This window comes from Cupressus sempervirens, chromosome 5 (genome assembly GCF_028749045.1).
Source record: "Cupressus sempervirens isolate cs-2001-9-10 chromosome 5, ASM2874904v1, whole genome shotgun sequence".
Lineage (NCBI taxonomy): Eukaryota > Viridiplantae > Streptophyta > Pinopsida > Cupressales > Cupressaceae > Cupressus > Cupressus sempervirens.
Genome location: NC_143122.1, coordinates 81,172,625 through 81,198,513, shown reverse-complemented (window position 1 = coordinate 81,198,513; position 25,889 = coordinate 81,172,625). Strand labels below are relative to the sequence as shown.

General features: G+C 33.6%; 1 protein-coding gene across 1 annotated transcript; it reads left to right on the top strand.

The window, feature by feature from the left end:
- Positions 1-280: 280 nt before the first annotated feature.
- On the top strand, positions 281-3,657 carry LOC149554653 (late embryogenesis abundant protein At5g17165-like). The gene is made up of 2 exons (XM_089828716.1): positions 281-549; positions 3,180-3,657. The coding sequence occupies exons 1-2, from the start codon at positions 410-412 to the stop codon at positions 3,439-3,441; spliced, it is 402 nt and encodes a 133-aa protein (XP_089684842.1). The 5' UTR covers positions 281-409; the 3' UTR covers positions 3,442-3,657.
- The last annotated feature ends 22,232 nt before the right edge of the window (positions 3,658-25,889 follow it).

The following is a 25,889-nucleotide window of genomic DNA, read 5'->3' as shown; positions in this document are numbered from 1 at the left end:
ACATGGGTGTCTGAAGACGAAAAGTAGGTGGGACATTGTGCCAACAACTCCTTATCCATTTCCGCTTTAACTCTTCATTTGGACTGTAGCTATGGAGGTATCTGGGTACGGTCATTGAGTTGGCATGGGGTGGGGGGATATTTTGGAGTATTTTTCTGGATGTTTCGGGGAAGAGAAAGACTCTTGTAGGGTCAAACAGAAACAGCATATTCATGAGGTCCGTGTAGAATATACTTTGTTCGGTGGATAAATCCCAGGGTCTTGGCAAAGGCCACGGGATAATTACAGGGCATTTTGTTGCAGATAGAGAAGATTGTCCATTACTGTAGACGATCACAAGATATAGGGAGTCTGAGTGGATACTTTTCAGAGAAAGGAAAGAGAAAGGAAAGAGGTTGAAATTTATTGTATGGCAGCAAATTTGCAGATGCGAGGTTTCATCACTGGAGTTGTCAGAGGAGTCAACAAGATCATCTGCGGCAATCTTAGGGATCCTACATCTGCACAACCCTACATCCTTCAAAACAGTGTCATTCAGGGATCTTTCAGGTATGACGAAAAAGCAATTTGATTTTGGGTGCACCATTTCTGTTTTATATAATGGGTTGTGTTGTTTATTTACTCTGGAGGTCTCTCTCTATATCTTGCCTTATGAGTGAATTGTGTAAAGCGCCACAATTTTATGCAATGGGTTATGCATATTTAATCTGGAGGTCTCTCTGGATATCTCGCCCTCTGTCTGAATTGAGACCTCCAGATATCTTGCTCTTGGTCTGAATTGTGTAAAGCAACACAATTTTATAACGGCCTAGGAAATTGACCTTTTCGGTTCTCTAGTTTTGGCTGCAGAAATTTTTTGTTTTAATAGATTTGAGCAGTTTGATCACATACCAAGGCATACTTGATAGGTTAAATACTGGTAAAGTTTTCGGAGAAAAATTGATGGGCTGATCAGTATCTTAAGAGCCATGTGCTACTCAACAAGCTTGTTCCACCCCGAAATTGGTTGCGGTTAATCATCATAGAATTTTTAATCCTAAGTTACCTTTCAATTCAGAAAGAAATATGGGGCGATATATCACTGAGATTTCTATAGGCAAGCCCATTTTGCTTTCTTTTCTTGTTCTATTATTATAAAATCTGGAACAAAATCCATCGACACTTTTCTAGTTCCTGCAGTTTAATTCTTTACAAACAGCTTAAAAATTCGTAAGTGGGTATGTGAGCCATGCCCATCTTTCCTTCCCCTGTCCAAACAGCCCTTACCAGTGTCTGTATCCTTTTATCGATCTTTATGGTTCAGCATTCCAGTCTTCACGTTGTCATGTGAGGGAAGAGTGCAGATCAGTACGGGAAACTACTGCAACCTCACAAGAAACAATATGCTGGTCAGTGCAGATAATGTGTAGGTTGACACTTCCCTCATCATTTGATAGATATGCTTTGTGGATCGCCTTCACTTGTGTCATTAATAACTAGCTTGTCAATTTACCACATGGCTTATCTTCTTTTGAATTTTCTTCTGCATCCATAATACGTCTCTTCCCTCATTCAATAAGTTTCATACTGCTCAATTCTTCTACGCCACAAGCTACACATCACGCAAGGCTCTAACTTTGGCCACATTGCCACGGCGATATCTTCTTCTGGATTGTCTTCTGTATTCATGTGCCTCTCCAGCAATGTCCACCCCTCTTAATTCTCCCATGATGCTGGGATTAGAACTTAAATTTTTTCCCACAAACCACTCTCAAGTTGAGGTTCTACCTTAATTTAGGCACACTGAAAAACCTGGATAGACTATGATTTGAGCACAGACTTTTCCAAATCCACCAGATGGTGATGTCACACCTAACAAAAATTTGTTTATTTTCACTCTCTGTCTGTCATATAGACATTTCAATCTATCAAATTAATTGTATGAGAGTGTGTTGCTGAAGACCCCCTTTATAGGTTAAAAACTTTGTTCACAAGTTATAAATTACGTTCTTACATATGATTATCAGGCGAATACTTGTCAGTATATCGAATCTGATATTTAGAGAGTGTGGAATCGGATGTTACACGGTAAGGGCACATGTCATATGTTTACAAAATAGCTTTTTATGGCCAAGGCATGCTTCGAAAAGGTTGGAAAGCTTTTAAATCTTAGGATGCACGAGAGCTCATGAAATGAAAATCACTGTGAATGGATGCTAGAGCCTAATAAATCATGTTAGGATTTTGCAGGAGATTTGTGAGAAGGATGTGGAAATATTATTCACCTCTCCTATCTTTTTAGAGAAGGGAAAGAGAAAGGAAAGAGGTTGAAATTTATTGTATGGCTCATCTTCTTTTGAATTTTCTTCTGCATCCATAATACGTCTCTTCCCTCATTCAAGAAGTTTCATACTGCTCAGTTCTTCTACGCCACAAGCCACACATCAGGCAAGGCTCTAACTTTGGCCACATTGCCACGGCGATATCTTCTTCTGTATTGTCTTCTGTATTCATGTGCCTCTCCAGCAATGTCCACCCCTCTCAATTCTCCCATGATGCTGGGATTAGAACTTAAATTTTTTCCCACAAACCACTCTCTAGTTGAGGTTCTACCTTAATTTAGGCACACTGAAAAACCTGGATAGACTATGATTTGAGCACAGACCTTTCCAAATCCCCCAGATGGTGATGTCACACCTAACAAAAATTTTGTTTGTTTTCACTTTCTGTTTATCATATAGACATTTAAATCTATCAAATTAACTGTATGAGAGTGCCTTGCTGAAGACCCCCTTTATAGGTTGAAAACTTTGTTCACAAGTTATAAATTACGTTCTTACATATGATTATCAGGTGAATACTTGTCAGTATATCGAATCTGATATTTAGAGAGTGTGGAATCGGATGTTGCTCGGTAAGGGCATATGTCATATGTTTATAAAATAGCTTTTTATGGCTAAGGCATGCTTCAAAAAGCTTGGAAAGCTTTTAAATCTTAGGATGCACGAGAGCTCATGAAATGAAAATCACTTGAGTCATTGTGAATGGATGTAGAGCCTAATAAATCATGTTAGGATTTTGCAGGAGATTTGTGCATTCATAACTGCATGAGAAAGAATGAAGATGACGGAGCTCATTTGAAAAAAGACTTGAGTCATTTTGGATGCTAGAGTCTAATTAATCATGTTGGGACTTTGCAGGAGATTTGTACATTCATCAGTGTATGAGAAGAATGAAGATGATGGTGCTCAGTTGAATAGGGTTCCTGAGGATGTTATTGAGCCTAAAACTCAGAAAAGCTGGGTTCCGCATCCCAAAACTGGAGTGTTTGGTCCTGCGGAGGAGAATAACTGGACCGGTGGTGATCATCCCCATTCTCATGAGAAGAGTGGTGACTCAGTTCTTGAGCAGCAGGCGTGGTTCCGTCCTTTGGAAGACGTTCAGAAGCAGCCCAGTAACTGATGACTGAAATACTCTATATATGTAAAGTTCTGCAGTCTACCTATTTAAGAATAAGCAGAAGTGCTAGTGTGTCTTAAGGCCTAATACATATACAATAGTTCACTACATTTGCAGATATATGTGGTATGATTGTGAAAGGACCCATGTGTGAATTCTGTTTGACAAGTTTGGACATATTGTTAATAAACATAAAGGTTTCTGATTGTGATTTTTTAACTTCTTGTATTTATTCTCTCGCTGTCTTGTGTCCATATATTAGATTGTTTTCCGACAGTAAGTTACGATATTACGAAGTATTGGTAGGAGATGAGTTTTTGCAGTTTTGACACACGTTTTCTTTTGGTAAATTTTGTGTCACATTATTTGGGTTAAAAAGTGAATTCACGTACCAATGATTGATAGTCTTGTCTACGATTTTTTTGTAATACTCTTACTTTGTTGATGTTTGGTGGTGCTCACTGCAGCTTTATATAGTCAGATTGCTTGTTTTTGGGTTGCCAACCGTTTTATCAGTCCACAGTACCCTTCTATTTTTCTTTTGTTTGCAAGAAATCAAAGGACACAAAATTAGGATTCATCTGATCATTTTCAAAACAAATCCGTTTTCCAGTTTTCATGCAACAATTTTAAACAATGAAATTTATCTAGAGCTGATTTCCTACACAAGCTCTCATCTTAGAAGAATTATGAAAGGATGGGTGTGCCTTTAATTTTTACTGTCTCCAGTGGGGCGTAGGGTTCTGAATCAGAATTCTTTTGGGGAACTCTACCAGAGTTATTGTCCTCTGTTATGATGGCTTTTAGCTGTGCTTACTGCCTATTGAGGAAACATCTATTATTTCTGTTATCTGTGCCATTTGACTTGCTATCATACATGGTACTTGGTAGTTAGTACTGTAGTGCAATGTTATTATTTCATAGATGATGACTATTTTGTAATGACCACCCGTGCAATATTCTATACTGATTGACAGAGTTGTGCATGCAGTGTTGGCTATCAAATATCAAAGTTATATAGATTATGTTTTAGCTTCTTGTCATATCCAAATTATTACAATTTTGCCCGTTCCATCTCATAGTCCCAAATCATATGGGTACTGAGTTGCCAATCTGATTGGTATGGAAATCCTCGACATGAATGATGGTTCAAACCAATCAATTTTCTGTAATTTTATATCTGCATCAAAGCCAGAAGACTTCAACGACACACTTTCTCTGCTTCCATTGAATTGTTTCTAAAGCATTAGTAGTTCAATTTTTTTGTGTGCAATGATCAGTATGACATTCTTAACAAATATTTCTTATCGATCTTTTAGAAATTACCTTAGTGCCAAATAAAATTATATATGATGACTATTTCTTTAGACTAGAAAATTGTTTAGAGAGAGTTATACAAGTTACTGTTCTGTGAAAAGAGAGAGTTATACAAGTTACTGTTCTGTGAAAATTTGCCTTTTTCATATGTTATAGCTGCTTGAAAAGTGATCGCAAATAATAATAATATTAATGACATCCAGTTGAGGTTGGACTGCAAATAAACACATCTACGTATGGCTATGTTGACTGTGATTGAACTTAGTTGCCTTTAAAGAGTTTAAATCCTGGCATCCCAATATTGTCTAGCCAATATCTGTAGCGACAACAGATTTTTATATGGAGTTTTCTGGTCATTCTGGATCATGACAATATAGGAACGGGTTTAGGTGTTTAACCTCTATTGCTTTTGCCTGATTCTGTGATTCTTACTAAGCAGAAGTGCACCAAATGCTCTATCGAATAGCCTAGGTTACCAGTTCTAGGTTGTGTATCAATAAGCACATCTTCATTGCTTTAGTTTACACAGCTGTTCAGGCACCTGAACCTTGCAATGAGTGTCTTCTGAATGCAATTTTGAATGCCGACTTAAGAAAATGGAAGTTAATTTAAATATGAATATGATAGATCTCTTAAGTCTCCTGGAATTCATTCATAAAAGAGAGAATGTTTTATAAATCATTATATTACAAGATAAAATGTGGGTCTAGACTTCTTAATAAACGTTCCTTGACCAGAAGCTCCATTGTTCTCAAGATCTTCAATTTTGATTGTTTAAATTCAAAGCAACCTGAATGAACATTTATAATGCTGTCCAAGTCAGCTTAATACACCGTAAAATTAAACTCAAGATTTCTTAAGAAACATACATCGACTATTGAGTTCTTTGATTGTAAAAGATCTCAAATTCTGATTGTTTGATTTCAAAACAGCCTTGATGGACATTTTAAGTACTAAGATTTCTTGACAAATCTGTACTGACTTAATGAGTTCTTTGGTTGTTAGATCTTAATTTCTGATTGTTTTGAGTTCTGATCACTCTATGGACATTTTTAATACTAAAGGCAGCATGATAGTAAAATTAGAAGCAAGATGTCTTGACAGACATGCACTGAATATGGAGTTCTGTGCTTGTAAAGATCTTAAATATTGATTGTTTCAATTTAAAGTAGCCCGTATAGGCATTTTTAGTGCTATTTAGGTTAGCCCAGTACACTTAAAAATAAGAAGCAAGATTTCATAATTAATATGCCTTGATTATGAAGTTCTATGGTAGTTAAGTTATTGATTTTGAATTGTTTGTATTGGGATCAGCATGTTACGTAAAGTCCATTTAATATAAGATTTCTCAGTCGCTGAAAATGAAATCAAACAAGTTTATGCTATCTGCAAATAAAATTCTTATCCCTGGGCAAAATTTAATATTTGAAATTAAGCGTGATAGTGAGGAAATTGTTTTTGGTTAACAGGATTATCCTACCTCCTTGTAGGCTTTCTACAATTGTCTGCAGAGTGCAGAAGGGATTATTGATCCTTCATATAGGTGAACTTTTAACAGTTGATCCCTGAAAAGCTACATGATTCAAAATCCTGTCCCGTAGAAAATGTTTTCCTCGAGATAATCCGCTTAAACAACCTTTTAAGAACAGGATCTCTCTTGCTTGCAGCTTACAAAAATATGAAATCCTTATAGAAGAGATGATTAATTTGGCATGTTGGCCCCAGTCTTTCAATTTTATTAAATAAACTTGATCTAAAATCTAATCTCTGCATTACACAATATAACTTGTGAAGCTTGCTTTGCCAGAAGATCAAATCAGTCACTAAACAGAATAATTTTGTATTTTTAAAGTACAGTGCTGCACTCTTACAAAATAAATATTTTCTCCTACAAACAATGCTCCGACATCAAAACACCAGCATTGGACTTGGATAAACCTGATAGGAGTTTTATGCACGCATTCCTATACTGAATTCAGTGTGATTTGTTGTATTCTATCCACGGAAACATTTAATATCCTTAAGATCCTAGTCTTTCAACTTTGGAGGCCAGCCATTAAAATAGGATATGCATCGTACAAATCCATTCGAGTGTTCTAGATTGGCTCCCTATAACTAACGAGGCAACGAGGATGGGAAGAATCTGGTAAATGTGCCAAAAAGCATTCCAGAGCCACTTCCTCCTCTACTGGATCAAAGTTGATGAGGTATCATGTCACAACCCACTCTCCCCTTACCCGAACAAATTAGTACCCCACTCCACGTGGAGGGAGAATGAATCGACTTCCTAAATTAAAAATTAAGATAATGTTAATAACACCTAAAATTAACCATAAAGAACCGTTACCAAAACAGAATAGGTGAGTTCCATCCATATTGTTGGAAGAGTGGTGTTAAAAAAAAATAGGGTTTGGGAATAATGAAACACATATATACATAGCCGAGCAAAGGAAGGAGAACGGCAAGAAGGTGAAAGTGAGGGGATTGGCAGTTGGGGAAACACAGTGACAAGGGCGGCATTCAACGAAAGAGGACTGTAGGAGGAAACGACAGCAATCAGGGGTCCTCAGATTTCAGGTTCTTTCTAGTTAATGTCTTCCTCTGTCTATATCTGCATTTGCTTGTGAATCTCTTGAGAAAGAATTGCTTAGTGAATGCAATTTCTTAACTTATATGCCCTGTTCTCCCAAATCGTTTTTGGAAATCTGCACATACTTAATGTCTGGCTTGAAATTTAGAAGAAACTCCAATTTTTTTTTTTTAGCTAGGGCTCGGTTACGGATCAATGGGAAATATTTTTTTAAAAAAATAACAATATTAACTTGGAACGTTACTACCATTCTTGCATTGTTTTTACACCCTTACGCTGTCACAGTACATGGTGATGCTTTTGAACATGGTGTCTGCCTCCATTGTTGGCGTTGCTTTAAACAAGGTGTCGAGACTGTCAAGGCTTGGGAAGACAAGACAGTTACCTTTCAATGAATGTCACTACTATGTTCTTGCTTAAAACGTTAATGCTGCTACATTGGAAATCTTATTGCCGTACTGTTGAAAACTTTAATGCTGTCAATCTTGAAACGTTATGCTAGAACTGTAACTACTGTATACATCAACGCTGTTACCCTTATTTCGTTCAGTTCATATTAAATTGCTGTTCCTTAAAATGGTATGGTGATACTTTTCTTTTTAACATTGGAGGCTTTATGTTGTTTTTGATGTTGAACAGTTGTCACAAGTTATTTAACATTCAAACTTTTTTTGCTGCCACTTGGTAAACATTAAAACGTCATGGCAGATAATGAATGCTTGTTGATGATGTATCTTAGAAATGATTTTTGTCTTTACTTGTAGAGAACCCACACTGACATTTCACTGTAGATACAATTATAAAATGGGTTCTAAAAGTACATTGCTATTACTGTAACGTTGTTACCATAAACTGGATGGCATTAAATTGTTAGGAGATAGGAGATTTGGACACAAAGTTTTGTACTATTCACTCTTCTTAGAATAAAATGTTACTTCACTGTACCTCAAAACCAGTTTATGATTTTGAATTCTCTTGGTACCCCTTGTTTTTCCTTAAGGTGTTGCAAGTTATCTTGTCTGTTACCAGCGTGTCAAGCTATGTAACACAGATAAATATATTAAGCTTAAGGCAACCATAATGGTTATTTTTTGAATATATAGATTCAACAACTAAACCATGGCTGAATCTTACTTATAGATGATAAATCCTGGACTTTTATTTAGTTGGGCTGATCTATAACATAGAAATTGGAAGTGTAATTTTCTATAATTCATTTCAGTAGTATTGTGATATGCTGATATTGAGCTATAACTTTTGAACCAGGACCTTATTGCAAGAAAACTTCCTAAGACTTGATGTAATTGTGTTGTTGAGAGTTACATGAAAATGTTGTTTTTGCCAATCTTATTTAAACTCAATCTATTATACCTACAATAGTGATAGGAATAGGCAATCTATTTTATATAAACTGCAGTAATAATGTGATCCATAATTACTTGATGGGAGTTTAATTAAGGGTTGCTATACTAGTTTTGTCTTGTGTAGCATGATTGAACATGAAAACTTAAAGAGCCGAGTTGCTCCTTCCAGAGCTCTAAGTACAAATGGGCTTTATACAGATATATATATTAAGAAAAGTAATTTATGGAACTTTTGATATCTTAAGTAACTAAACCTTGCTACAAGAACAATATTGCTATGATCAATTGAACTATTTGACAATTAAAACTTGTGGATTCCAATGTTCATCATTCTAGTAAATTCTATGTTTAGTTAGTTGACTTGTTTCATGTGAAATAAATAATTGGATTAAGAGCATTGCCTACATTGGATTAGATATCTGGTGATATTGAACATAGAGATAAGTGTTGATATGGAAAAATTTAGAGGTGAAGTTCTTTATTTTTGGAAAGAGTTTTCCTTACAAGGTGTGATATGCCTTCCTGATGAAATTATGAGAAGACACCTATTGAGCTTTATAAATTTTCCTATATAATTAAATGTAGACTACGTGTCGCACAATTCCATTACTCTTTTAAGTTTTACTTGTTTAGACTATCTCGTTGTCGGGTTGGGTATCTTTCATGTCAGGAAAGATTCCGGGGAAGCTTGACAGCTTCATGGTAGGGTGGAAAAGCACTCCTACAATATTCTCGCCTTGTGTTCTTAGACAGGTTCTAGAGCTCTTTTCAACTTGGTCGTCATGGTTTACCACCTAGTATTTGGTATCTGGTATTAGTAATCTGGTAACAAATTTACAATTTCTTTTAAATTTGAGCATATATGTATATGTATCGTTTTGTTTAAAGTTAATGATAGTTAATTGACTAATGATTGACTGATCAATATTCAAAAGACTCTGAGTCTCGTTGATTTTTTCGCATATTACGGAGATTGTTGATGTGGCATTTGTTTTGTAGGGGCTGTTATTACATATGGTATCAGAGCTCTTGGTTCCACACTTGGGCCTTGCGTTCACTATGCTAGACATAGAATTGTAAGTCAATTTGTTTACTTTATATAGTAGGAGTTGATGACATGGGTTACATGATGTGTCTTAGCTATGATTACATTAGACATAGAAGGATTTGATGTTCCTTATGCATGTCATAATTGCGAGTTAAAAAATTTCATTCTTTAAAAGATTGACAAAATGGAAAGTTTATGGAATGACTGGTAAATTGCATACCTCATATCTTTATGATTATATGTATTTTAAACCATGTGATGATATAATGAGGGTATTGGAATTGAACTATTGAGATAGTCAAAGGATAATTGACTTTTGCACTAGGCTATGAGAGACTACCAAACGAAGATTCAGCTTGTGATAGCAATGCAAAATATCTTTTTATTATATAAATGACATGTGATGCACATATAGTGCAAGAATTTATTTCTATTTTATGCCATATTCACGAGGCTCATTGATTAATCTAATATAATAAGTAGGAAGAACATTGATTTCAATTGCAAGAGTATTGCATGTAATGCATGAGAAGTTTGGTTATGTTCTTATCAACTTGCAAGATGTTGTTAAACATCTACTCCCTCTTAGTGACTAGTGATAGTCATTGTGCTTTAAGTGAATTGAGTTTTCATTTTATTATGTTTGATTTCATGAACTTGGATGTGATGAAGGACTAGTTTGAAATTTTATGTTCTTTGTGACCACCAAGCCACCAAATTATTATGTGAGCTATTTACTTAACTCTTGACCACTTTTATTTTGATTGTATCTCCTTTTTGGACTTTTACTTAAGAATTATGAATCTTGTTTTTAAGATTTCTTTGATTTTGAGGTGGCTAGGGTGTGTGTGCGTATTTTGATGATGCTAGTCCTATGATTTGGAAGTGATGTCATCTATGGTATTCATTGTGGCACATTGATAGAATATATAAGGGAGTAGATTGTGAAGAGCATGCCATTCTTCTTTTTGCATTTATCTTATGCTATTTTTATTATTTTGGAAAGCTTACCTTCCATTATGGGTGTCGAATGTGGACAAACAAGGAAGGTTAGATGCTGTGTACTTTTCTTCATGGAAGGGTGTAATGTAGCAATAATGGGATAGATAGGTGGATATCTTCATGTTTAGTTTCCGTATCTGCCAGTTCTGTAGAATGGATACATGTTTGTTCTTGTTTCTTTTACAGGTAATTCTGAATTTTGAAAGTGCTTGGCCAAGCCATTTAAATTTTGTTCCAAATACTATATATGTGACACATGGTTATACCTATTTGGAATTCTTTTTCTTTTACTGCATATGTGTAGACATGTAGTTATTTATTTCCCAATTACATTCCGTGTTTAGACTACTAGGCACATGGTTGCAATGTAGAAATGTTACACGGTCGCACCAGATCCATCCAATCCCTTTTGTTCCGGGAAGCTAGGCTTCTCGTGTTAGGGTCAGGGTATTCTTCGAGTTAGGAAGAATCCCGAGGAAAGTATCCACTCTGTGGTTGGCAAGGTTAAAGTGCCTAGGCCATACTTTCGTCTTAGGAAGCAAGTGGGAGACGTCCTACAGCGTTGGAGACTGAAGACCACAATGGAAATGTCATCTCAGTTTGATTGTCTTGCTCGTCATTTGAGATGTACTTAATTACATCATTATGTGATGATTTAAATGGCGTAAAGGTCATACATCACAACATGTGCTTATATGTTGGTTAAGCACACTATGGTGACAAAATGGGCTTGAGGGCCTAAGGTCACTAAATTGATAAAAAAATGGATTACTGATTCTTGCAGGAGGTTGGTGAGCATACCTAGATGATATACTTAACAGTGCTGATCATATGACAGATGATATTGCACTTGTAGGATGTGCTTATTGTTCCATGACTGACGTGTAGGTCGACATTCTCTATGATGTCCATTAAGGTATGATGCTTTACATTATACTTTGTATATTTATTAAATCATGCATTGACAGATGGATTCCTTGGATAATATCATGTGTTAAATTAGTAAATGGATAATTATTGTTAATCCTTGATTATGGCAGTAAAATAGAAGTTAACTAATCAAGCTATAGTTTTCTTATTTATGCGATTCTTGCAAATAATAATGTGGCAAATACTTACCAGGGCATGGTTTTACATACGATAGAATAAAGTTGGACATGTAGGTCAACTTCTTCTGATATTTTCATTTATGGCATAGTCATGTGATGCTATGTTGTGTTCGACAATTTGATCGATAATTGGTTATGAAATGTAATTTTATTTACACCTATAATTTCGACATGTATGTTGGAAAGTAGAATGAAGTTGCAAACTTAATTGGAAGATATTGTATCTACTTGTTGACTCAACTAATTGTAGACAACTTTTGACTAACCTAATTTGACTTTTTGGCCTATGTGGCAAGTATATGAAAATATGGTCTTTCTATGAGGATGTAGAGAGGTATGTATCTATTTTGATAATATTTTTGCATTGGTGTTATGTATATGTGATGGTCCACCCATGCATGTGACTTTTACTTTATAGAAAGTTGTTAACACCTTTTATTTAGTCAATTTGGTCAATGAATAATGATCAACAATGAAATCATCTTGAGTTAACTGTTTGACTCCTAGTCGATATGGTGTCAACACAGACTTAGACCCCTTTGGTTGACTTTTTTTTTTTTGTTTTCGTTAAAATATCTATTGATGTAGAACTTAGGGTAATGATACTTGACATATTTGATTGCGTGACTTTCTATCCTTGATCTATCGATGATAATGGTTAAATGTATGTTGTTAAATTGGAGCTATATGACGCATTAAGATGTAAATACATTTGGATGTCAACTATGCAAGCATTTAAATGTATAATGATGATTAAATGTGAATGATTACATTAATGATATTATGTGTGCATGTCATTATGATTCAAATGAGAATGAGTTAGACGTAATTGGATTGCATTACTTGATTATATTTTGTGGGCACTTGTGTATTGATGTGGACAATTACTCACTTAGCATACACCACATGTTAGATGGTATGTGATTAAAAGATAAGTTGAGAAGTCATAAAGATGAACAAAAATTTTGACTACTAATATTTGAGTTGATCTCTTTGAAATACTAATTAGCATGGCAGGATGTGGATAAGAAGTATGTAATAGCGAGGCAAAATCCATAGGTGATGCCAAGAGGGAACGACACATTATCAAAAAGAGGGAATGGAACTCACCTATTGTAGGAGAGAGGTAGCCTAACCTTGTAAAACTATAGGATGGTAATGGAATTCACACACTCACACATAGAAATTTTTCTTGAAATGATTACTTATGCATGTGCTTACATAACATTTGTGTTATCTTCTTTTAATTTATTACTTCAATTGTATGATAATAGATATTTCAAAAGATAGTTCTAGGAGAGTTAATGTGTTAATGAAATGTAGCTTTCATTTAAGGAAACAAAATTTTGACTTTATTTGAGTAAATGAAAGATAGTTTTGTTGATAGAATTGAATGACGATGTGTGCATTTTTATAATGGAAGTTAGATCTTGATATTGTAGATTCATTTCCTTGTATATATAATTGGGTATAATTGTGATTTTTGCATATCAGCATCGAGGACGATGCATTTTCTAAGGGGAGGAGGATGTCACAACCCACTCTCCCCTTACCCGAACAAATTAGTACCCCACTCCATGTGGAGGGAGAATGAATCGACTTCCTAAATTAAAAATTAAGATAATGTTAATAACACCTAAAATTAACCATAAAGAACCGTTAACAAAACATAATAGGTGAGTTCCATCTGTATTGTTGGAAGAGTGGTGTTAAAAAAAAAAGGGTTTGGGAATAATGAAACACATATATACATAGCCGAGCAAAGGAAGGAGAATGGCAAGAAGGTGAAAGTGAGGGGATTGGCAGTTGGGGAAACACAGTGACAAGGGCGACATTCAACGAAAGAGGACTATAGGAGGAAACGACAGCAATCAGGGGTCCTCAGATTTTAGGTTCTTTCTAGTTAATGTCTTCCTCTGTCTATATCTGCATTTGCTTGTGAATCTCTTGAGAAAGAATTGCTTAGTGAATGCAATTTCTTAACTTATATGCCTTGTTCTCCCAAATCGTTTTTGGAAATCTGCACATACTTAATGTCTGGCTTGAAATTTAGAAGAAACCCCAAATTTTTTTTTTTTGCTAGGGCTCGGTTACGGATCAATGGGAAATATTTTTTTTAAAAAATAACAATATTAACTTGGAACGTTACTACCATTCTTGCATTGTTTTTACACCCTTACGCTGTCACAGTACATGATGATGCTTTTGAACATGGTGTCTGCCTCCATTGTTGGCGTTGCTTTAAACAAGGTGTCGAGACTGTCAAGGCTTAGGAAGACAAGACAGTTACCTTTCAATGAATGTCACTACTATGTTCTTGCTTAAAACGTTAATGCTGCTACATTGGAAATCTTATTGCCGTACTGTTGAAAACTTTAATGCTGTTAATCTTGAAACGTTATGCTAGAACTGTAACTACTGTATACATCAACGCTGTTACCCTTATTTCGTTCAGTTCATATTAAATTGTTGTTCCTTAAAATGGTATGGTGATACTTTTCTTTTTAACATTGGAGGCTTTATGTTGTTTTTGATGTTGAACAGTTGTCACAAGTTATTTAACATTCAAACTTTTTTTGCTGCCACTTGGTAAACATTAAAATGTCATGGCAGATAATGAATGCTTGTTGATGATGTATCTTTAAAATGATTTTTGTCTTGACCTGTAGAGAGCCCACACTGACATTTCACTGTAGATATAATTATAAAATGGGTTCTAAAAGTACATTGCTATTACTGTAACGTTGTTACCATAAATTGGATGGCATTAAATTGTTAGGAGATAGGAGATTTGGACACAGAGTTTTGTACTATTCACTCTTCTTAGAATAAAATATTACTTCACTGTACCTCAAAACCAGTTTATGATTTTGAATTCTCTTGGTACCCCTTGTTTTTCCTTAAGGTGTTGCAAGTTATCTTGTCTGTTACTAGCGTGTCAAGCTATGTAACACAGATAAATATATTAAGCTTAAGGCAACCATAATGGTTATTTTTTGAATATATAGATTCAACAACTAAACCATGGCTGAATCTTACTTATAGATGATAAATCCTGGACTTTTATTTAGTTGGGCTGATCTATAACATAGAAATCGGAAGTGTAATTTTCTATAATTCATTTTAGTAGTATTGTGATATGTTGATATTGAGCTATAACTTTTGAACCAGGACCTTATTGCAAGAAAACTTCCTAAGACTTGATGTAATTGTGTTGTTGAGAGTTACATGAAAATGTTGTTTTTGCCAATCTTATTTAAACTCAATCTATTATACCTACAATAGTGATAGGAATAGGCAATCTATTTTATATAAACTGCAGTAATAATGTGATCCATAATTACTTGATGGGAGTTTAATTAAGGGTTGCTATACTAGTTTTGTCTTGTGTAGCATGATTGAACATGAAAACTTAAAGAGCTGAGTTGCTCCTTCCAGAGCTCTAAGTACAAATGGGCTTTATACAGATATATATTAAGAAAAGTAATTTATGGAGCTTTTGATATCTGAAGTAACTAAACCTTGCTACAAGAACAATATTGCTATGATCAATTGAACTATTTGACAATTAAAACTTGTGGATTCCAATGTTCATCATTCTAGTAATTCTATGTTTAGTTAGTTGACTTGTTTCATGTGAAATAAATAATTGGATTAAGAGCATCGCCTATATTGGATTAGATATCTGGTGATATTGAACATAGAGATAAGTTAAGTGTTGATATGGAAAAATTTAGAGGTGAAGTCCTTTATTTTTGGAAAGAGTTTTCCTTACAAGGTGTGATATGCCTTCCTGATGAAATTATGAGAAGACACCTATCGAGCTTTATAAATTTTCCTATATAATTAAATGTAGACTATGTGTCGCACAATTCCATTACTCTTCTAAGTTTTACTTGTTTAGACTATCTCGTTGTCGGGCTGGGTATCTTTCATGTTAGTAAAGATTCTGGGGAAGCTTGACAGCTTCGTGGTAGGGTGGAAAAGCACTCCTACAATATTCTCGCCTTGTGTTCTTAGACAGGTTCTGGAGCTCTTTTCAACTTGGTCGTCATGGTTTACCACCTAGTATCTGGTATCTGGTATTAGTAATCTGGTAACAAATTTACAATTTCTTTTAAATTTGAGCATATATGTATCGTTTTGTTTAAAGTTAATGATAGTTAATTGACTAATGATTGACTGGTCAATATTCAAAAGACTCTGACTCTCGTTGATTTTTTCGCATATTACAGAGATTGCTGATGTGGCATTTGTTTTGCAGGGGCTGTTATTACATATCATCAGAATCTCTATTGTGTGTTTCATAGCTCTAAGATGTACAATATTCTCATGTGATTCCTTGTTCAAACCCAACACAATAAGTTTTAAAGGGTTTGTTACGCTTGCAGGGGAAAACCACATGTTTAGGATTTGAGAAAGGAAAGATAGTGCATAGGTTATGTGACAACATCCATACAGGGATAATTTAAAGATAAATTTTTTTAACGCTGTGCCCATTGGGTAGCAAAACCATTTAAATATATAACATAGACAAACAAGTGCTCTGTTCAAGCTCAAGTCCCTGCCTTCACTAAAGGCTGGAAAGTAGATTTTGAAAGAAAAGTAATTACTGGAAACATAAATTGATGGTCGTTAAAATAGGAGTTTGCCAGCTTAAAACTGCAATGTGTAATTAATCACATTCAAAAATATTTATTTGCTGGATATACACATTCAAAAATGTTTATTTGTTGGATTTAAGACATAATAGGACTCTTTTTGAGTTTGTTAAATGCAATTACACAATTTATATACATTTGATTTTTTCTGAAAATGCTGCTCAAGAGTAGGCTTTCTACTTTTAATAGTAGACACGTCCGGAGATCAATGCATATGAATATGAGAGTAGTAATGTTTATAGATTTAGCAAAGTAGAAGGACTATTTGAACAAAGGTAAAGTGCTTACTGATCTGAGATTTAAATATGTATTTGTGAGAAGTCAAAAATTGTTGGAGTCGTTTTAGAAAATCAAGTAAAGGATCATAATATTAATGGCAACCATGAGATATATTAGCATACACACAAGAGAATAGATGACAAAATATGACGAATTCTTTGATAGTTTTTGAGAAGTTTCGAAGTGTTATTTTTTTACATAAAAATAATGGGAGAGTAAATAGAAACTTGACAACATGTTTTTTGTGAAATTATAATACAACAAACTATTGTTCCTCAATGTGTTTTTGTCTTGAGCTTTCTTCATTTAATTGCAATCTTCAAAAGTCGCCATTGCTCTATCATGTAGAATTTACAAAGTTGACAAATTTGAGGCAAGTTAGTAACATGCATTAAATCTTATTTGTTTAATAGAATGCCAAATGCAAACAAGAGGCGCAATGCGTCAAAGTTCTTGCGCATAATTAGAAAATAAGGAAAACAAAGATTTATAAATAGAAAGGAAGGATATGAAGAGAGAGCTAAAAAAGAGAATGATATAAGGACAAGTAAAAGTATAATGATAGAGAGAGTTGAAAGGAATTTTAAAAATACTAATAATTATACAAATCAAGAAATGTATAAATAACAATAGAAATTATATTATATGAATGAACTAGTCATTTTTACTAATTCAGTTATAAGTTGAAATATTTGATTTAAAAAAAAAAAATTGCTGATTGCTTAATTCAAACTACCAAAATATCTAATTAGTTTGAAGGGTAATATTAGTTTTACAATTTGTAAAATGGTAAAAGGAAATTAGAGTAAGATTGTAAAATAGTAGCGAGTAAAATATAGTGTAAACTTAAAGAAATAACATTTTACAAATGACAAAAATAAACATCAATGTAAAGCTAATAAATATTTTTAAAATAAGAAATATAAAACATTTAATTCTATATTTGAATTTAGATAGTGATAATTAATATTCATTAGACATTCATTTGTGAGGTGGAAGATAAAAATGCTTTCTATTTTGAAAAATTAATCCACTTGTCACAAATGTGGAAAAGATGAAGTTGTAATTAATGCATGATAGACTTGTTAGAAAATATTTGTATTTTTTTTTTTGAAGAAAATTGAATTTTCTCCCTATAAAAAATAGTATGGTCCAATAGAATGAATTGAAAATGTGATTTATAAAATAATGAAAAATTAGAAAAAGATATAAGCATTTGATTTTTTTTTAATCTTTTAAATAATATGAGTTGATTTGTCAAATTGAATTGAATGAAAACAATAGTATCTTGCCTAATAAAAGGTATAAAGAACTTTTTCATTATTATTTCCACCATTCCACCTATCTTTGTCAAAATGGAGCCTTAATTATAGATGTATAAAACTACTTTATCTCCATAGCTATTTATAGTTTCCAGTTGTAAACTATAAAAGATATACTCTTTAAGTAGGAGCATTTTGGCAAATGAAATAATGGAAAACTAATTTAATTGTATTTCAAGGTTCCTTGCATAAGCATTGACTATTTTAAATGTTAGACATATATGACTTCGATGTTTGGTAGGAAATGCAACAAAAATAGTTGTAAGAGTTGGAAAAGTATCTATACATGTAAATGGCTGGAGTTTTTGGAATTATTTATTGGAATTCAAATAACATGATTGTAAGTAAAAATTCAACAAGTAGAGTCACCTCTGATACTCCTACTTGCAACAGTGTATTTTTGTGCTCATTTGCACATAACACACCTAGAACAAATAACTTATATGAAATATAGAAAATTCACGATTCTCCAATGTCACGTATTTAGAGTATGCAGAATGTAAAAGTGTAGATTGGGCACGTAGGTTGTAAAAGTAGTTGCAACATTTCTCAATTTCGTAATCCTACATAGCATCGTCCTATTTTTCTTTTAATTTTCTAAGAAGAAATGAAAAAGACACCTAATATTGTTTTCACATGAACCATATTTAATGTCTTCACATATACCTTTATTAAACATTAACCTCAAATCAATGCAATCATGTACTTCTACATAACCTTAGATCTAATATCTAATTATATGAATAAAACACTCAAACACATAAGACACTTGACACAAAGATTTGGTAATGCAGAAACTCTCCAAGGTGAAGATAAAATTGCGTTAGGGACAACACCCAACAAATCTTCACTACTATAGCAATATCTATACTTGTTAAGGTTACAATATTTGATCACTTATGATGATCTACCCTGTGAGGGTTTTCCCTGTTAAAGGCTTACAAGATTATTATGTTTTCCTTGACTGAAGGATTTTACATTCACAACTAAGTGACTACTCTATTAGGAGATTTAAAAAGGCTTGTTAAAGCCACTTTATTAAGAGATTTTAAACATAATTTACACTTGTTTGAATGTATCATTACCTAATCCTTTAGTATGCACTTCAATGCTAATGTCAGATCTCCTCTCTTTAATGTAATATCACCTCTCTGTGATTGATCTTCAATAACTCTGCTTAAATTTGTTCACTGCACTACTAGTTCGTTGTGTCTAGTTCACCTTCAACTTCATATGCATCCAAACTCTTAATCACATACACTCCATACACGTGAATTAGGTCTTACCTTCTTAATAGTTGTTTGGCGAAGCTTCTAGATGCCAATCAATAATCTAGATTCATTCTTTTTTTCGCTTAGTCCTTACAATTTTCTAATTGGTTGATTGCCTTACGTAGGGATTAACAATCCTTTATTGAACACATAATCATCTCTTTGATCAACTTCTCAATTTGTAAAACACACTTCTAGCTTGATAAAAATGTTTTACATAGGATTATGTGCCATTCCAAACAAATATATCAAACTATCTTACTTGACACATATACCATACTAGCACTCGACCCAAACTGATTCTTGATGTTGTCCCTTGGCTTTTACTATACTTGACATACATTGTTTTGCTTGGCCTCTATATCACTTGACTTCTATTACTTACTGAAAAACTCAATGACCTCTGATTTGCCTTGACACTTAACTGAAATATGCACAAGTCTTTCGTACATGCCTCGACCTTATAAGGTGGCTCAGTCACAGTAATGACTAACCAATCTTGCCTTGTGAATGACTAAGTGGTTGACACTAATAAACAACTTTGCCTTAGGGATCAACAATCTCCCCCTTTGGCATTAGTGACAAAAACACTTTGTCATGATAACAAAAATTTACATTGTAAAATTGAAACATGAATATTCCCCCTTAGGATATAATTCTTGATTGTAGCTCGATCTACACATAGACTTCTACTCTTGCATTTTTCAAAAAAAAAATTACAAAATCTTTTTGTATATAAATCTATCGCTGAGTATCTGACTGACTAACTTCTTATCGCTCCAAAATGCATATCTACAATATCCCCTTTGATTTTTGTCACATTTGTTGCTGGGAAGTCGGGGTCAAACCATATTTGTCCAAAAATGGTTTGTGAATTTACAAGATCATTGCTAATGCATTGTCCCATGAAGTCATTATAAACTCTAATGCTTGGATCTTAATCTTCAACTTAACAACAACATCAACCATATTGTCTTCTATAGAAAGATTAGGATCACTCTTTACATGCTCTTTAGCAATTTGCAAATGTCTTTACATTACCTCTAGGTGAGGTGTCAACATAGCTTGAATGGAAATGAGCCTAGCTCTTATTCTATTATCTTCATGCCATTAATCCTACTAGCCTTCTTTGTATGAATCCGAATTTAGAAATATGTGTAGAAATTGAACTTGCATCTATGTTCAATGTATTGGCACTATACTTTAAATTTGCCTCAAGTTTATCTATGTTGGCTTGAACTTCCTTCGTGAAAAATGAAACATCACATGATTTTTTAAATAATATATGTACATTTTATACAACCTTCTCCAAATTATCTACAAATTTGGAAAGTTCCACCTTTCTTACAACAATCTTTGTTGCAATCTTTGCCATTACATTTTTCTCAAACTTTCTTTCAGACCAATGCATAAGTTTTTCATTTGTGTCAATGTATGGATCATTTAATTTCCCCACTATTTGAACTAACTATTCAATAATTGGAGCTTGTTCATTTAGGTTATCAACAACAATTGTGTCAAGGAATATGTCATTGATCTTATTCTCTTCTCATTTCTTCTTGCCTTGTCTTTCTTTCCAAAAGCTCCTAAAGTGTCTTCATTTGATCATACGTTAAGTTGTTTGCATCACAAATAGGAATCACAATCACTTCATTTAGTGTCAATCTCTTGTCCTTGGAGTCTGGTGTGTTGGAGCTCAACACAGTTATTGGTAAACTTTGTGTTATAACCTCCAAACTTGGCTTGTGTGATTTTGCAGCTGTCATCCCAACTGTCCTTGTCACATCACCTATCTTGTTCTCTTTTGAACTTACAACTGTACTTTCTGTCTATAAAAATTCATCTTGTTTGTCCTTGATTGATACTATTTGGACTTCACTTCTTGAACTCAACCAGCATGCCTCCTTATTTCCCTCAATCTAAGGACTTGAGGCTAGTTGTCTTACACATGTAGTAGATTCATCTACTTTTACAATTTGTGATGTAGCCAAAATTCCTCAATTAATTAACAGAAACATAAGAGAGAAAGATCGTAAAATATATATATTAGAACTCTAGATTCTTCTTTATTATTCTTCCAATCCTCCACCCCTACAATGAGAGAAATTACAATTTTAAATACAAATATGAAATTACCATTTTTGGTAGTTTTTATCATAAAGCTATTTTTTGCCATTGTTGGTAACTTTTTCAAACAACTCAAAAATGTTGAATTTTCTCGTGAAGATTCCTAAAATTGAGATAACATGAAGTGTCAACTAAAATTTGAGATTAGAAGTAATATTTTGAGGGTATTAATAAAAATAAACTTTCTATAAAATTAGGAAACGTTAAAATCTTTAAAAAACTACTAAAAGCTCTTGCATCAAAAGCCACTAAAAGCTCCTCCATTAGTCTCCTCTGGTTGAAAGAATGCAACTCTTGCAAGTTTTTTTCCTTCTAATGCATGCTTTTCTTCTTTTAATCTAATGCTTCTCACTATATTAGATAAGAGTTTTATTTATCCAAATAAAAGCAAATTCAAGTCTTTTTGAATACATGTTTGTTTCTTCTTTCCGGTCCTCCAATTATGTGAGAGATTATCATTCAACTTTTCAATTTTCACTATATCCCTCTTCCTCTTAATTTTCTTTACCCATATTCTATTTAGCATCCTCTTGACCTTTAGAATCCAAAATTCTATTTCTTTTGCATATGCTTTTGTACCATCACCACTTATGTCTTCAACATATAATATATCAACATATCCACCATTGCCACAATCAACATAATACCTTTGGAAACATTCATATACCTCATTAACAAAAAAATCTGAAAGCTCTTCATTAGAAATCTCATTATAAACAACCATTTTTGTTTGCTCATTCTGAACGTAAGGCTGAAAATGACAAAAAGACTCTTCCACAACTATTTTTATCTTGGCTTCTTCAATTCTTGATTTCAAAATAGTCATTGGTATACTCACCATTTCATTTTTTAGCTCTTCTTTTTATTTTTTGTGTCTCTTCTTTCCTTTTCTTCTTTTGAATAACCTTCTCAATGGGTCATGTGATCTTCTTCTTGACTGGTAGGTACCATTTTCACATTTCTAATTCCATTAGCTTTCTTAATTGTTGAAAATTTTGTTGTAATTCTCTTAACATTACTTTCAACTCTAATCACCTCATCTTTCCTCCATCTTCCTCTCTGTCTCTTTTATTTTATTTTCTTCTTTCCTCTTTTGCAAATATTTCATCAATAAATCTAGCTCTTCAAACGAGTCCATCCTTTGTCATAACTGGATCTTTTCTCTTTTCTACCTTGATTTTTGGAAACTAGTTCCTCTTCTCGACCTACATAAACATAAAGTCATAAACACACAAATACAAAAATATTATTTTGCTAGACCTTCTAAGCTCTAATACTAGATGATTTAGCCAAAATTCCTCAAATAATTAATAGAAACATAAGAGAGGAAGAACACAAAAAATAAATATTAGAACTCCAAATTCTTTTTTATATTTCTTCAAATCCTCCTCCCCTACAATGAAAGAAATTGCGATTTTAAATACAAATCCTTTATTTGCACTAATATAGGATTAGATTCCATCAACTTTGCATGGACTGAGAATTGCACAGACTTGGTCTGAACTTGGCTTAGATTTTTTTGTTATGTATCTGTTATGACTTCCTTAATAGGACCGGTGTGTTCATAGTATCTGTCTTCTCTTCACTTAGTTGTACTAGGTTATTGAAAGCATCACCAAGATTTACTTGTCCATCATCAAAATCTTCAATATTGTCCAACTCAATATTTTCTTGGTCATTCTTTTCTTCCTCATCCTTTTGGTTGTTATTAGTAGGCATTAGTCCATAAACCTTCTTTGACACAATTTTTCTCTCTTCAACAACACTTTCTATCTTATTTTTCAATATAAAAAATGCTCCTCTCTTTGGTACAAACTTATCTATGCATTCTCTCAAAGATAAACTAATCTGTATTTTATTTAATTTAGGCATAATTTGAGTCAATGTGGCTTCCCTCATTTTTCTTTCAGTACTTAGAGAGAAAATCCACTTATCATCAATCTTATCATACAATTCTTTAGGAATCAATTTTCCTAGCTCTATAGGTGTATATTTGAAATTTACCATCATATTGATGGCAACCTCTTCTACTTTGATCTTATCTTATTTGCTCAATTTTTCATACTTAATATAATGAAAACCTAATAATCCTACAATATTTCTAAGATTATCAAACACCTCATCAATATTTTGAGGTGTCTTGTGTACTGCCACCTTGAATTGACTTATGTCCTTTGATTTTGTCCTTTTAGCTTCATCCCCTTCATCATTTTTTTGTACAATGAGCTTTCTTCTTGATTTCTTTTCTTGTTTTCTCAACTTAGCTTCCACAGTAGTGGACTTCCTCTTCATTGCACTTGAGACTGGTGCATAATTGATGATTTTCACAATTCCTTTCTTTTGGGGCTTGGAAAGTTCAGTAGTTTCTCTTGTTCTCTGCCTTGTGACCCTAGGTGGTGTAGGTGAAGTCTTTGTCACCACTTTCTCAAGACTCTTCTTTACACTAGGTTCAGTAATAACAATTCATTTTCCTTTCTTAGCCCATAGCTCAACAAGTACTATCTCCTTACCTTTTCCTTCATCATCATCACTTCTTGTTACATACTCTCCTTTTCCTTATGTAATCTGTAGGGGCATTTGTTGCTTGGCTCCTTCTCTAAGAGCTCTCTCCAAATTTTCAATCATTGCTTTCCTCTTCTTGACATTGAATAGTCTTAACCCTATCTGTAACAAGGTATCTTGTGACATAGTGAATTATCTTCTTAGTAATCTTGACTAATCCATTCTCTAGCCATAGCTTTATGTCATGAACACAACTCAAGACAACCTCGATCCATTCCATCTTGAAATTTCTCAAAAAATTCAGGGTATGAGTCAACCCTTTCTTGACAATAATTTTGTGTTCTTCCTTCAACTGACCATTTTCACATAGCTTTTCATATGCAACCCTTATTTTGAAATCTCCAATGTCTCATATCTTGCACATGTAGCACGATCTCATATTGTTAACCATGATCACTCTGGGTGGAATAGATCATAGGGCACCCAGAGAATCACCCTTCATCATAATTTTAGGATATGCTTTGAATTTTGGAGGAGGACATGCATCATTTCTAACCAATGAAGCATTACTTATTGTAGTTCCATCTTCTTCTCAAATGTAGATGCACTTGATGACATTTTCTCGATCTAGGGTATGAACAAAGTCTTTTGTGTAGCTCGACCTCAACAATCTTTTTGCAAATAACTCTTGTAGCCAAAAACACACACTTGAATCCAACTCAAACTTGCTCAAATGCTCAGGAAATTATTCAACTCTCTTCGGTCTATGAAAACTCAAATGCAAGATATGTAAAATGACTTACAAAATTTGATATATACCTCAGAAATTCAAACTTATGGCCTCATCAATACTCTATACACATAGTAGGTGAGATACAACTATCCCAGCCAACACGAGATAACTCACTTATCACATTACAAAAACCCCATTCGCTCGGTCAATGCCACAACTCAATTATAACTATCATTTCAACTTGGCCACTCAACACTTCTAAAACTTCATTACTGATACTCAATCAACATTAATAGCTCAACTCAACACTAACATACATTTCTCAAATTCAAACTTCAAGTTTGTCCTTGTGCATCCATTATCATGCTGATTTGGACTTTAGTGCACATGATCTAGAAATTGGTTTAAGATTTAATAGTTAAAACAAAATTCCATACATACCTCTTTATTTAGTTTGAGGTTGGGGAATCAACTAATCCATTGGATTGGGTGATCACAACTTCACCATTTGAATTGTTTCCTTTTTCAATTTTTTTCTCCAGGTTTGATTCATTTGGCTTCTCACTTCTTTAGTATTGACCTTTGTGTTTCCATTGTTCTTTTCAACATTAGGTGTTGATGCTCAGTTCATATAGTCCTTGCTTAGGTGACCAACCTTTTGACAATTGAAACATGCTGGTCCAAATTTATCTAGTTTCATGATCTTCCTCTATGACATATCCTCACACAATTTGTTGCAATGCATCCATACTTTCGACATAATTGGCAATTTTCCTAAGTATTGTAATCCAAATTTATAGTATTGCATTTCTTAAGTGCGTTTCCTTGACCTTTAGGTGTCTAATTGTTCTTTTCTTTAGATCTACAATCTTTTGTCTTATGACCATACTTTTGACACGTGTAACAATAACCTTCAAATCTAGAAGTAACTGGTGTCTTATTGTCCTTTGATCTACGTCCATATGCTTAATGACCTTTTTTGTCGCAATCGAAACAATAACCATTGAATTTGGGTTTAGGATTTGGCTTACCAATTTTTCTCCTGTAGACATTTTCTATATGGCTTGGTTTTCTATAGTGATAGCATATAGGATTCTTGTTCTTTGATTTTGTAGTCACATTCCTT